General features: G+C 31.7%; 1 protein-coding gene across 1 annotated transcript; it reads left to right on the forward strand.

The window, feature by feature from the left end:
* The first annotated feature begins 397 nt into the window (after nt 1–397).
* IFT57 (intraflagellar transport 57) lies at nt 398–12,042 on the forward strand. Its single transcript, XM_073971228.1, has 3 exons — nt 398–1,309; nt 1,369–1,648; nt 11,037–12,042. Exons 1-3 carry the CDS (start codon nt 503–505, stop codon nt 11,180–11,182), a joined length of 1,233 nt encoding a protein of 410 aa, XP_073827329.1. The 5' UTR covers nt 398–502; the 3' UTR covers nt 11,183–12,042.
* The last annotated feature ends 2,816 nt before the right edge of the window (nt 12,043–14,858 follow it).

Here is a 14,858-nt window from a genome sequence, read left to right on the forward strand (position 1 = left end):
GTTTTCTTTCTTGTTGCCTTTTGTCAGAGTTACCATCACTTATCTTATTTGTTAACTGCGTGGACGGAGATGCCACACTTTAATATAAAATGCAGAATTGCCATACTTTACCACACGAGTTGGTAACGGAATTTTACCCCCAGTTTATGTATTTCGAAACGAAAATGTGTGCGCATGAAAGACACCCAAACTTTAGTTTTTGAAATGTTATTTCATTTGCTTTTGCTTCAAAACAAAAAACAAATTTGAAAAACACACTCAAATTTGGTAGTTTTTCTTGCGCATTCGTTTTCTTATCGACATACATAAACAGGCCCTTAGTTTACAATTTCGCATTGCCACATCGTTGCGTTTGTTCATTTTTTACTTTGTCGCTTGAGAACAAATTTGACAATTTGTTGCCTTGGTAACGGCAATTACAATTCAGTAGACTCGACTATAGTTTTCATCCATATAAAGTGAATTTTTATTTTGATACTAACGCTGTGTTTTGTTTTTCGTAATGAAAATGGAAGATATCCCAAATTCAGCAGATCCCAGCAATTTGCCTTTGCTAAATTTTCAATCAGATGATTTATTGGAAAAATTAAAGTTACTAAACTATGAAAAGAATTTGTTAAGTGAGCTGAAAATGAAACCCTTGTCACGTTTCTATTTCATCAAATCAACCAACCCTGGGGAGCAGTTTTTTATGTTTACCATAATATGTTGGTGGTTGTGTCAGAAGTTGGGAAAGACAATGCAACGGCCACAGGAATATGATGATCCCAATGATGTTATACAACGAATTATGGGGGTTTTGGAGGAGATGGATGTCAGTATTGATTTCACCCCCACAAGACTAATACGTGGTGCAGGACCCCAGTGTATTTATGTGCTAGACACTTTGGCCACACAGGCCATTAAGGTAATGCAGATGTCCTGTCAACGTTTGCACATTACCCAAGAGGATGAAATAGCCAATGATTATTTGGAAGATAATGCTGAAATTATTTTGGAGCGTATTGAAGATGAACAGAATGAGGCAATGAGTGATGATGATAACAGTGAATTGGATTTAAATCAAAATTCGCTGAGGCAATGGTCACAGCGTAAAAGGAATCATCATCACCCCCATCAACATAATAATCCGCTACTGGACAATGAGGGAAATAGTTTACAGGTTACCGACAAGCTAACCGATCAACAAGCGTGGAGATTGGAATTTGAACAGGTAATGCCTCAGCTAAAGGTGTATGTGAGGAGTGATGTACGTGATTGGAGGGCCCATATGAATCAAATGGATTCATTGAAATCAAGTATAACTGAGGTGAATAAAAAATTTATTTATTTTTTTTTAATTTATTTCTAAAAAAGTTGTTTCTTTAGGCCACTGAAAATACTCAATTGGAATTGAAGAAACTTCACAACGAATTTACCTTCAGTTTGGAGAAAATTGAAAGTCGTGAAAAACATCTGAATAATGAGTTGCACAACCTGATAACCCAATATAAAGATGTCTCGATTGAATTATCAAATATCCAATATGCCCATAATCAAGTTTTGGAGGAAACTGAACGCTCGGTGGAACAACTGAAATCTGTGATAGCTGAAAATGATAATAAGAAGGCAGAAATGGAACGCAGAGGGCAAATGATGTCGGATAGTAGTAAGTAGAACATTGGACACCAAGTATGAAGGAAATTTCAGAAACTTTGGAGTCGATTCAGTTCTGTCCACCTGTCTGGTGTGTACGATAACACTTGAACGGATCAACCGATTTGGCCACATCGGTCCACTCGATCTCTAAGCGTGGATTTCTAAGAAATATTTTATCGACTTCTAGGCGTAGATTCTTTTAAAAAAATATTTTTTCATCGACTTTAAGACCTCTAGGCGTGGATTTAAAACAAAAAAAAAAAAAAAAAATATTTTTCATTGACTATCAGACCTCTACGCGTGGATTTTTTTGAAATATTTTTCATTGATTATTAGACCTCTAGGCGTGGATTTTAAAATATTTTTTTAAAATATTTTTTTCATCGACAATCGGACAGACCTCTAGGTGTGGATTTTAAAATATGTTTTTCATCGACAATCAGACAGACCTCTAGGCGTGGATTTTAAAATATTTTTTTCATCGACAATCAGACAGACCTCTAGGCGTGGATTTTAAAATATTTTTTTCATCGAAAATCAGACAGACCTCTAGGCGTGGATTTTAAAATATTTTTTCATCGACAATCAGACAGACCTCTAGGCGTGGATTTTAAAATATTTTTTTCATCGACAATCAGACAGACCTCTAGGCGTGGATTTTAAAATATTTTTTTCATCGACAATCAGACAGACCTCTAGGCGTGGATTTTAAAATATTTTTTTCATCGACATTCAGACAGACCTCTAGGCATGGATTTTAAAATATTTTTTTCATCGACAATCAGACAGACCTCTAGGCGTGGATTTTAAAATATTTTTTCATCGACATTCAGACAGACCTCTAGGCGTGGATTTTAAAATATTTTTTCAAAGACCACTAGCCGTGGATTTGTTTTTAATATATTTTCAAAGACCTCTAGGCCTGGCTTTTTTAAATGTTTTTTCATCGACTATCAGACTTCTAGGCGTGGATTTTTTAAAATATTTTTTCAAAGATCTCTAGGTGAGGATTTTTTTAAAAATATTTTTTCATCGACTATTAGACCTCTAGGCGTGGATTTTTTTTTTAAAAAATATTTTTTCATCGACTATTAGACCTCTAGGCGTGAATTTTTTTCAAAATATTTTTTCATCGACTATTAGACCTCTAGGCGTGGATTTTTTTTCAAAATATTTTTTCATCGACTATTAGACCTCCAGGCGTGGATTTTTTTAAAAATATTTATTCATCGACTATTAGACCTCTAGGCGTGGATTTTTTTTCAAAATATTTTTTCATCGACTATTAGACCTCTAGGCGTGGATTTTTTAAAAATATTTTTTCATCGACTATTAGACCTCTAGGCGTGGATTTTTTTAAAAATATTTTTTCATCGACTATTAGACCTCTAGGCGTGGATTTTTTTAAAAATATTTTTTCATCGACTATTAGACCTCTAGGCGTGGATTTTTTTAAAAATATTTTTTCATCGACTATTAGACCTCTAGGCGTGGATTTTTTTTTTAAAAAATATTTTTTCATCGACTATTAGACCTCTAGGCGTGGATTTTTTTTCAAAATATTTTTTCATCGACTATTAGACCTCCAGGCGTGGATTTTTTTAAAAATATTTATTCATCGACTATTAGACCTCTAGGCGTGGATTTTTTTTCAAAATATTTTTTCATCGACTATTAGACCTCTAGGCGTGGATTTTTTAAAAATATTTTTTCATCGACTATTAGACCTCTAGGCGTGGATTTTTTTAAAAATATTTTTTCATCGACTATTAGACCTCTAGGCGTGGATTTTTTTAAAAATATTTTTTCATCGACTATTAGACCTCTAGGCGTGGATTTTTTTAAAAATATTTTTTCATCGACTATTAGACCTCTAGGCGTGGATTTTTTTAAAAATATTTTTTCATCGACTATTAGACCTCTAGGCGTGGATTTTTTTAAAAATATTTTTTCATCGACTATTAGACATCTAGCCGTGGATTTTTTTAAAAATATTTTTTCATCGACTATTAGACCTCTAGGCGTGGATTTTTTTAAAAATATTTTTTCATCGACTATTAGACCTCTAGGCGTGGATTTTTTTAAAAATATTTTTTCATCGACTATTAGACCTCTAGGCGTGGATTTTTTTAAAAATATTTTTTCATCGACTATTAGACCTCTAGGCGTGGATTTTTTTAAAAATATTTTTTCATCGACTATTAGACCTCTAGGCGTGGATTTTTTTAAAAATATTTTTTCATCGACTATTAGACCTCTAGGCGTGGATTTTTTTAAAAATATTTTTTCATCGACTATTAGACCTCTAGGCGTGGATTTTTTTAAAAATATTTTTTCATCGACTATTAGACCTCTAGGCGTGGATTTTTTTAAAAATATTTTTTCATCGACTATTAGACTTCTAGGCGTGGATTTTTTTAAAAATATTTTTTCATCGACTATTAGACCTCTAGGCGTGGATTTTTTTAAAAATATTTTTTCATCGACTATTAGACCTCTAGGCGTGGATTTTTTTAAAAATATTTTTTCATCGACTATTAGACCTCTAGGCGTGGATTTTTTTAAAAATATTTTTTCATCGACTATTAGACCTCTAGGCGTGGATTTTTTTAAAAATATTTTTTCATCGACTATTAGACCTCTAGGCGTGGATTTTTTTAAAAATATTTTTTCATCGACTATTAGACCTCTAGGCGTGGATTTTTTTAAAAATATTTTTTCATCGACTATTAGACCTCTAGGCGTGGATTTTTTTAAAAATATTTTTTCATCGACTATTAGACCTCTAGGCGTGGATTTTTTTAAAAATATTTTTTCATCGACTATTAGACCTCTAGGCGTGGATTTTTTTAAAAATATTTTTTCATCGACTATTAGACCTCTAGGCGTGGATTTTTTTAAAAATATTTTTTCATCGACTATTAGACCTCTAGGCGTGGATTTTTTTAAAAATATTTTTTCATCGACTATTAGACCTCTAGGCGTGGATTTTTTTAAAAATATTTTTTCATCGACTATTAGACCTATTTTTTCATCGACTATTAGGCGTGGATTTTTTTAAAAATATTTTTTCATCGACTATTAGACCTCTAGGCGTGGATTTTTTTAAAAATATTTTTTCATCGACTATTAGACCTATTTTTTCATCGACTATTAGGCGTGGATTTTTTTAAAAATATTTTTTCATCGACTATTAGACCTCTAGGCGTGGATTTTTTTAAAAATATTTTTTCATCGACTATTAGACCTCTAGGCGTGGATTTTTTTAAAAATGGATTTTTTTAAAAATATTTTTTCATCGACTATTAGACCTCTAGGCGTGGATTTTTTTAAAAATATTTTTTCATCGACTATTAGACCTCTAGGCGTGGATTTTTTTAAAAATATTTTTTCATCGACTATTAGACCTCTAGGCGTGGATTTTTTTAAAAATATTTTTTCATCGACTATTAGACCTCTAGGCGTGGATTTTTTTAAAAATGGATTTTTTTAAAAATATTTTTTCATCGACTATTAGACCTCTAGGCGTGGATTTTTTTAAAAATGGATTTTTTTAAAAATATTTTTTCATCGACTATTAGACATCTAGGCGTGGATTTTTTTAAAAATATTTTTTCATCGACTATTAGACCTCTAGGCGTGGATTTTTTTAAAAATGGATTTTTTTAAAAATATTTTTTCATCGACTATTAGACCTCTAGGCGTGGATTTTTTTAAAAATATTTTTTCATCGACTATTAGACCTCTAGGCGTGGATTTTTTTAAAAATGGATTTTTTTAAAAATATTTTTTCATCGACTATTAGACCTCTAGGCGTGGATTTTTTTAAAAATATTTTTTCATCGACTATTAGACCTCTAGGCGTGGATTTTTTTAAAAATGGATTTTTTTAAAAATATTTTTTCATCGACTATTAGACCTCTAGGCGTGGATTTTTTTAAAAATGGATTTTTTTAAAAATATTTTTTCATCGACTATTAGACCTCTAGGCGTGGATTTTTTTAAAAATATTTTTTCATCGACTATTAGACCTCTAGGCGTGGATTTTTTTAAAAATGGATTTTTTTAAAAATATTTTTTCATCGACTATTAGACCTCTAGGCGTGGATTTTTTTAAAAATATTTTTTCATCGACTATTAGACCTCTAGGCGTGGATTTTTTTAAAAATGGATTTTTTTAAAAATATTTTTTCATCGACTATTAGACCTCTAGGCGTGGATTTTTTTAAAAATGGATTTTTTTAAAAATATTTTTTCATCGACTATTAGACCTCTAGGCGTGGATTTTTTTAAAAATATTTTTTCATCGACTATTAGACCTCTAGGCGTGGATTTTTTTAAAAATATTTTTTCATCGACTATTAGACCTCTAGGCGTGGATTTTTTTAAAAATATTTTTTCATCGACTATTAGACCTCTAGGCGTGGATTTTTTTAAAAATATTTTTTCATCGACTATTAGACCTCTAGGCGTGGATTTTTTTAAAAATGGATTTTTTTAAAAATATTTTTTCATCGACTATTAGACCTCTAGGCGTGGATTTTTTTAAAAATATTTTTTCATCGACTATTAGACCTCTAGGCGTGGATTTTTTTAAAAATGGATTTTTTTAAAAATATTTTTTCATCGACTATTAGACCTCTAGGCGTGGATTTTTTTAAAAATGGATTTTTTTAAAAATATTTTTTCATCGACTATTAGACCTCTAGGCGTGGATTTTTTTAAAAATATTTTTTCATCGACTATTAGACCTCTAGGCGTGGATTTTTTTAAAAATATTTTTTCATCGACTATTAGACCTCTAGGCGTGGATTTTTTTAAAAATATTTTTTCATCGACTATTAGACCTCTAGGCGTGGATTTTTTTAAAAATGGATTTTTTTAAAAATATTTTTTCATCGACTATTAGACCTCTAGGCGTGGATTTTTTTAAAAATATTTTTTCATCGACTATTAGACCTCTAGGCGTGGATTTTTTTAAAAATGGATTTTTTTAAAAATATTTTTTCATCGACTATTAGACCTCTAGGCGTGGATTTTTTTAAAAATATTTTTTCATCGACTATTAGACCTCTAGGCGTGGATTTTTTTAAAAATGGATTTTTTTAAAAATATTTTTTCATCGACTATTAGACCTCTAGGCGTGGATTTTTTTAAAAATATTTTTTCATCGACTATTAGACCTCTAGGCGTGGATTTTTTTAAAAATGGATTTTTTTAAAAATATTTTTTCATCGACTATTAGACCTCTAGGCGTGGATTTTTTTAAAAATATTTTTTCATCGACTATTAGACCTCTAGGCGTGGATTTTTTTAAAAATGGATTTTTTTAAAAATATTTTTTCATCGACTATTAGACCTCTAGGCGTGGATTTTTTTAAAAATATTTTTTCATCGACTATTAGACCTCTAGGCGTGGATTTTTTTAAAAATGGATTTTTTTAAAAATATTTTTTCATCGACTATTAGACCTCTAGGCGTGGATTTTTTTAAAAATATTTTTTCATCGACTATTAGACCTCTAGGCGTGGATTTTTTTAAAAATGGATTTTTTTAAAAATATTTTTTCATCGACTATTAGACCTCTAGGCGTGGATTTTTTTAAAAATATTTTTTCATCGACTATTAGACCTCTAGGCGTGGATTTTTTTAAAAATGGATTTTTTTAAAAATATTTTTTCATCGACTATTAGACCTCTAGGCGTGGATTTTTTTAAAAATATTTTTTCATCGACTATTAGACCTCTAGGCGTGGATTTTTTTAAAAATGGATTTTTTTAAAAATATTTTTTCATCGACTATTAGACCTCTAGGCGTGGATTTTTTTAAAAATATTTTTTCATCGACTATTAGACCTCTAGGCGTGGATTTTTTTAAAAATGGATTTTTTTAAAAATATTTTTTCATCGACTATTAGACCTCTAGGCGTGGATTTTTTTAAAAATATTTTTTCATCGACTATTAGACCTCTAGGCGTGGATTTTTTTAAAAATATTTTTTCATCGACTATTAGACCTCTAGGCGTGGATTTTTTTAAAAATATTTTTTCATCGACTATTAGACCTCTAGGCGTGGATTTTTTTAAAAATGGATTTTTTTAAAAATATTTTTTCATCGACTATTAGACCTCTAGGCGTGGATTTTTTTAAAAATGGATTTTTTTAAAAATATTTTTTCATCGACTATTAGACATCTAGGCGTGGATTTTTTTAAAAATATTTTTTCATCGACTATTAGACCTCTAGGCGTGGATTTTTTTAAAAATGGATTTTTTTAAAAATATTTTTTCATCGACTATTAGACCTCTAGGCGTGGATTTTTTTAAAAATATTTTTTCATCGACTATTAGACCTCTAGGCGTGGATTTTTTTAAAAATGGATTTTTTTAAAAATATTTTTTCATCGACTATTAGACCTCTAGGCGTGGATTTTTTTAAAAATATTTTTTCATCGACTATTAGACCTCTAGGCGTGGATTTTTTTAAAAATGGATTTTTTTAAAAATATTTTTTCATCGACTATTAGACCTCTAGGCGTGGATTTTTTTAAAAATGGATTTTTTTAAAAATATTTTTTCATCGACTATTAGACCTCTAGGCGTGGATTTTTTTAAAAATATTTTTTCATCGACTATTAGACCTCTAGGCGTGGATTTTTTTAAAAATGGATTTTTTTAAAAATATTTTTTCATCGACTATTAGACCTCTAGGCGTGGATTTTTTTAAAAATATTTTTTCATCGACTATTAGACCTCTAGGCGTGGATTTTTTTAAAAATGGATTTTTTTAAAAATATTTTTTCATCGACTATTAGACCTCTAGGCGTGGATTTTTTTAAAAATGGATTTTTTTAAAAATATTTTTTCATCGACTATTAGACCTCTAGGCGTGGATTTTTTTAAAAATATTTTTTCATCGACTATTAGACCTCTAGGCGTGGATTTTTTTAAAAATATTTTTTCATCGACTATTAGACCTCTAGGCGTGGATTTTTTTAAAAATATTTTTTCATCGACTATTAGACCTCTAGGCGTGGATTTTTTTAAAAATATTTTTTCATCGACTATTAGACCTCTAGGCGTGGATTTTTTTAAAAATGGATTTTTTTAAAAATATTTTTTCATCGACTATTAGACCTCTAGGCGTGGATTTTTTTAAAAATATTTTTTCATCGACTATTAGACCTCTAGGCGTGGATTTTTTTAAAAATGGATTTTTTTAAAAATATTTTTTCATCGACTATTAGACCTCTAGGCGTGGATTTTTTTAAAAATGGATTTTTTTAAAAATATTTTTTCATCGACTATTAGACCTCTAGGCGTGGATTTTTTTAAAAATATTTTTTCATCGACTATTAGACCTCTAGGCGTGGATTTTTTTAAAAATATTTTTTCATCGACTATTAGACCTCTAGGCGTGGATTTTTTTAAAAATATTTTTTCATCGACTATTAGACCTCTAGGCGTGGATTTTTTTAAAAATGGATTTTTTTAAAAATATTTTTTCATCGACTATTAGACCTCTAGGCGTGGATTTTTTTAAAAATGGATTTTTTTAAAAATGGATTTTTTTAAAAATATTTTTTCATCGACTATTAGACCTCTAGGCGTGGATTTTTTTAAAAATATTTTTTCATCGACTATTAGACCTCTAGGCGTGGATTTTTTTAAAAATGGATTTTTTTAAAAATATTTTTTCATCGACTATTAGACCTCTAGGCGTGGATTTTTTTAAAAATATTTTTTCATCGACTATTAGACCTCTAGGCGTGGATTTTTTTAAAAATGGATTTTTTTAAAAATATTTTTTCATCGACTATTAGACCTCTAGGCGTGGATTTTTTTAAAAATGGATTTTTTTAAAAATATTTTTTCATCGACTATTAGACCTCTAGGCGTGGATTTTTTTAAAAATGGATTTTTTTAAAAATATTTTTTCATCGACTATTAGACCTCTAGGCGTGGATTTTTTTAAAAATATTTTTTCATCGACTATTAGACCTCTAGGCGTGGATTTTTTTAAAAATGGATTTTTTTAAAAATATTTTTTCATCGACTATTAGACCTCTAGGCGTGGATTTTTTTAAAAATATTTTTTCATCGACTATTAGACCTCTAGGCGTGGATTTTTTTAAAAATGGATTTTTTTAAAAATATTTTTTCATCGACTATTAGACCTCTAGGCGTGGATTTTTTTAAAAATATTTTTTCATCGACTATTAGACCTCTAGGCGTGGATTTTTTTAAAAATATTTTTTCATCGACTATTAGACCTCTAGGCGTGGATTTTTTTAAAAATATTTTTTCATCGACTATTAGACCTCTAGGCGTGGATTTTTTTAAAAATATTTTTTCATCGACTATTAGACCTCTAGGCGTGGATTTTTTTAAAAATAATTTTTCATCGACTATTAGACCTCTAGGCGTGGATTTTTTTTAAAATATTTTTTCATCGACTATAAGACCTCTAGGCGTGGATTTTTTTAAAAATATTTTTTCATCGACTATTAGACCTCTAGGCGTGGATTTTTTTAAAAATATTTTTTCATCGACTATTAGACCTCTAGGCGTGGATTTTTTTAAAAATGGATTTTTTTAAAAATATTTTTTCATCGACTATTAGACCTCTAGGCGTGGATTTTTTTAAAAATATTTTTTCATCGACTATTAGACCTCTAGGCGTGGATTTTTTTAAAAATATTTTTTCATCGACTATTAGACCTCTAGGCGTGGATTTTTTTAAAAATATTTTTTCATCGACTATTAGACCTCTAGGCGTGGATTTTTTTAAAAATATTTTTTCATCGACTATTAGACCTCTAGGCGTGGATTTTTTTAAAAATATTTTTTCATCGACTATTAGACCTCTAGGCGTGGATTTTTTTAAAAATATTTTTTCATCGACTATTAGACCTCTAGGCGTGGATTTTTTTAAAAATATTTTTTCATCGACTATTAGACCTCTAGGCGTGGATTTTTTTAAAAATATTTTTTCATCGACTATTAGACCTCTAGGCGTGGATTTTTTTAAAAATATTTTTTCATCGACTATTAGACCTCTAGGCGTGGATTTTTTTTAAAATATTTTTTCATCGACTATTAGACCTCTAGGCGTGGATTTTTTTAAAAATATTTTTTCATCGACTATTAGACCTCTAGGCGTGGATTTTTTTTAAAATATTTTTTCATCGACTATAAGACATCTAGGCGTGGATTTTTTTAAAAATATTTTTTCATCGACTATTAGACCTCTAGGCGTGGATTTTTTTTAAAATATTTTTTTATCGACTATAAGACCTCTAGGCGTGGATTTTTTTAAAAATATTTTTTCATCGACTATTAGACCTCTAGGCATAATCTGAAGGTTATTTGCTTTTATTTATCTTTTCTTCCTTTCCAGGCTTTGTGATGACCATTAAGAAGGCAGTTGCCAAACTCAAAGACGATGTGGCCCATTTAAATTTGGAAGTGGCATTGCTGGTCAATGGCATTGATCGTGATATACTAAAGCATACCGGACCTTCTGTGGAAATAGAGAAATTTTAAAATATAACAAATTCGAACAACAACAAAAAATAACATTAAACAAACTATTCAACTAACCACTCGATAATGGTTTCAATTTGTTATCACCTTACAAAGAAAAAAATTGATTGTACAATGACAATTCACGCCCTCACTCACCCAAGCAACTACAACAGCAACAACCACTTTCCCACACCCAAGAACAATTCCATTTAATTATCTTTTTCATATCATTTTAATGTTGAATGAAGAAAAATATTCAATACTGTGATGTTCCACCACAACAGCATAGCATTCATTCATTGTGTATTACATGTTGGGAAGGAATTCCCACATAGGGTGTTTGGATAGAAAATGATGGGATACAATGTCCATATACGAAGTGTGTGTGATTGTGGGAATGGTGTTTATGGTTTTGATCTTGAGAAATGTGACCCAATAAAAATCAAAATGAAGAACAGACCACACAATGCGCGGTGTATTGGTGTTTGCTTGATGATGAGAGGACACTAGTGATGCTCGAAAGATGATTTTACACTATCAGACAAACAACAACAACCACTGGACGAGCATTCAATTTGAAGAAGACACCAATGAGCTCTGATACCAACCAACATTCCACTCCAACATCCTTAATATAATCTAAAAAAGAAATCTTGGCAAATGTGTGGTTGATTGTGGTGCAGGCGGCAGGCATTACCATGATTGTCGCCGCCATCTCCAACGGCATCACCATCGTCAACCGCATCGGCATCATCATCATTTACTAATGGAGTTGTTATTTAAGAAATGTAAACAAATATTTTATTTTATTTGTCTGTCATTTAATAAAGACACCAAAGCCATTTGCCGTGGCCAAGAATGACCACCGCCACAAACAATATTAAAAACCATTATTTGGAAAATATAAAATCAACGACAACACCAACAACAACAAATAGATAAATGTAGGATTCCTTTCAGCTTGACAGTTTAAAACACCAACTACACTTTGTGTTTCTGTTAAAATTCTTGTGTGGGCCTCCGCCAGTGTTTAATATTCTGCCTAAGTTCTTGGTTAATTGGACTATCAACAGATTATCAGCGTTTTAAAACACTTCACACCAGACACACACAAATGGCATGAATTAGCTCTAGGATAACATCAATGATCTGTGTGTGAGTGTGTAATTGTTTACCAATTGGGACTATCTCTGCATAGATCTACTAATGGCTCTTTTGTTTGAATCGTTCAATTAGTTAAGTAATTAATCTAATCTAAAGTCGTAAATAAATAACAGGTGCAATTATGCTCGCATGGTCATACTCGAAATGCATAGATAGGAGCTGTCAATGTGTCAGACTCTAACAGAAGTAACAAAAATTAAGAAAAATGTTGTGAAATTTCTATGGCGATCAAATTGATTAAAGGATGAATACCTATTATAAAAAAACAAACATCCTGCAAAAAAATTAGGTATTATGAAGAAAACTATTAATAGAGATTGGTATATTTAACAAGTATAATAATAAGCATACATAGTGTGTACTTCAGTACGGAAAGTCTCTGATCGGCACTTACTTGGGAGTGTCCAGAGATGATTAATTTGTAAAATTTTCCAAGCTGCTCACTACTTCCGATTTTATATCAAGTATTCCCTGGTAATATCAAGCAGACAACCGTTTGTTGATAACTAGAGTTAGTAGGCGACTCGGCCTGCAATCGGTCATGTGAAAAAAACGGCCTTGGAGACGTTCGAAATAACAATGCAGACAGACTGGTTGACTTCTGCACACGACATCGGCTTTTTATCGGTGGGACTAAATTCCAGCACAAAAAAATCCACAAATATATGTACATGGGAATCACCGGGACACCATACAAGGAACCAAATTGACCACTTCTTGGCCAGCAAACTTTTCCTAGGTTCATCGATCGATCGATAGTGATCACAACCTCGTAGTTGCAACGTTACGATTGAGACCAGCAGCAATAAGTAGCTCAGTAAAAAAGAATAAGAAATATAATATAGCGCGGCTCAAGGACCCAGACCCAACCAAAGCCTACATTCACGGTTTACTGAAAAATTCCAGAACAGTTGGCAAGACATCAAACAAGCTTGCAAAACATCAGCAAAAACTGTTCTCGGTATCAAGTCCACAAATACAAAACCCTGGATTGGAGCAGAAACATGGAAGGAAATACAAAACCGCAAAAAAACTTCACAACCGCAAAAAAACTTCGATCCAAATGTCTAGGTACCAAAACAGAAGTGCGAATTGCATACCTTGGAAAATAGCCGGTAAAGTGACATATAAGATCGGTAATGACCGTGGGAGATACCTAAATGAAATAGCAAATGAAGCCCAACAAGCATCGAATACTGGGAATTTAAGGGGCGTATACACTGCTATTAAACAACTGTGCGGCAATAACATTAGAGGTACTGTAATTTAAAGGCCAACGATGGTTCAGACCTTACGACTACCGAAGAACAACTAGTCCGGTGCACTGTGTGTGGTTCCGTCCGTTTTAAGAGGTAATGTACAATTTATAAAATGAAACTTAAGGTAGAAACAGAATCAATCGTCGCTTGCTTTGCTTGCTTCCCAAATGTCAAATTATAAAGGAATGCCAGAGCCTCCTAAAGAAGAACGCAGTCGGATTTGCGAAGAGGCTCTGGCATTCCTTTATAATTTGACATTTGGGGAAGCAAGCAAAGCAAGCGACGATTGATTCTGTTCTGGCCCTTATAGCTAATGGCATTGACAATATTCTCACGAAAAAACAAATTCAAAATTCGTTTTCTAAAGGCCTCGACACATAAGAAGCATGGCATTCTTGCTTAAGTCATATCTGGTAAATGACTAAAGACCAAGATCGACCTAATTCAAATGTGATTCTGAAATCTTTTTATTAGTCATTTATCAGATATGACTTCAGCAAGAATGCCATGCTTCTTATGTGTCGAGGCCTTCAAGGCCTGCGTATATAAGCTGCCTCGCCTGCTTGCCTTGCTTGCTTCTGATAAAAGAATAAAAAAGAAAAGGGCAACCCAGTTCCCCGTAAGGGTAAGTCCATAGTTTTTTTTTAATACAGGGGCAAGTTTCTGGTATACGATAAAAAAAATCCAGGTGCCACCATCTGCAACCCTGTAAGTTATTTCCCTTATACCACGCCTGCAAAATCGCCAAAATTCCGAAAATCGGGAGGTACGGTTATATGGGAGCTATACCGAAACGTGAACCTATATTGAACATTTTTTGCACGGACGTATGATCTTTCCTCAGAAGTCAAAATACAAAATTACAGCCAACTCGGTAAGAAAATCTGGCTAAAATCGTCAAACTACCGAATATATATGGGAGCTACACCTAAACCCAAATCGACTGGAAAATTTGGCTAAAATCGTCAAAATATAAAAAATCGAGGGGTACCTTTATATGGGGGCTATACTCAAATGTGGACCTACATCCATTTTTCACCCTTTTGGGCTCGTTATAAAACTATGTTTAAAATTTCGAGGCGTTAACTCGATTAGACCTATTTTTGGCACTCTTTTCCATACAAGTTGGACCACTGTGGGGTGGTGTGATTATTTTACATCGCAATCACAGACAACTAACAGGGTCGTAGCTGAAACTGATATATTAATTACAAGAGGCAACCCCAGAAAATCTATTTCAACCGATCCGCCAACTACAACAGAAATTATAT

Source organism: Musca autumnalis, unplaced genomic scaffold, assembly GCF_047663935.1.
Source record: "Musca autumnalis isolate F117 unplaced genomic scaffold, ASM4766393v1 scaffold_2, whole genome shotgun sequence".
Classification (NCBI taxonomy): domain Eukaryota; kingdom Metazoa; phylum Arthropoda; class Insecta; order Diptera; family Muscidae; genus Musca; species Musca autumnalis.

Bases quoted from the DNA above. Each gene is read 5' to 3' on its own strand.
- IFT57 (XM_073971228.1), top strand. From the start codon at position 503: ATGAAAATGGAAGATATCCCAAATTCAGCAGATCCCAGCAATTTGCCT. The intron at 1,310-1,368 runs GTGAATAAAAAA...TTGTTTCTTTAG, and splicing joins TGAAATCAAGTATAACTGAG to GCCACTGAAAATACTCAATT. The intron at 1,649-11,036 runs GTAAGTAGAACA...CTTCCTTTCCAG, and splicing joins GCAAATGATGTCGGATAGTA to GCTTTGTGATGACCATTAAG.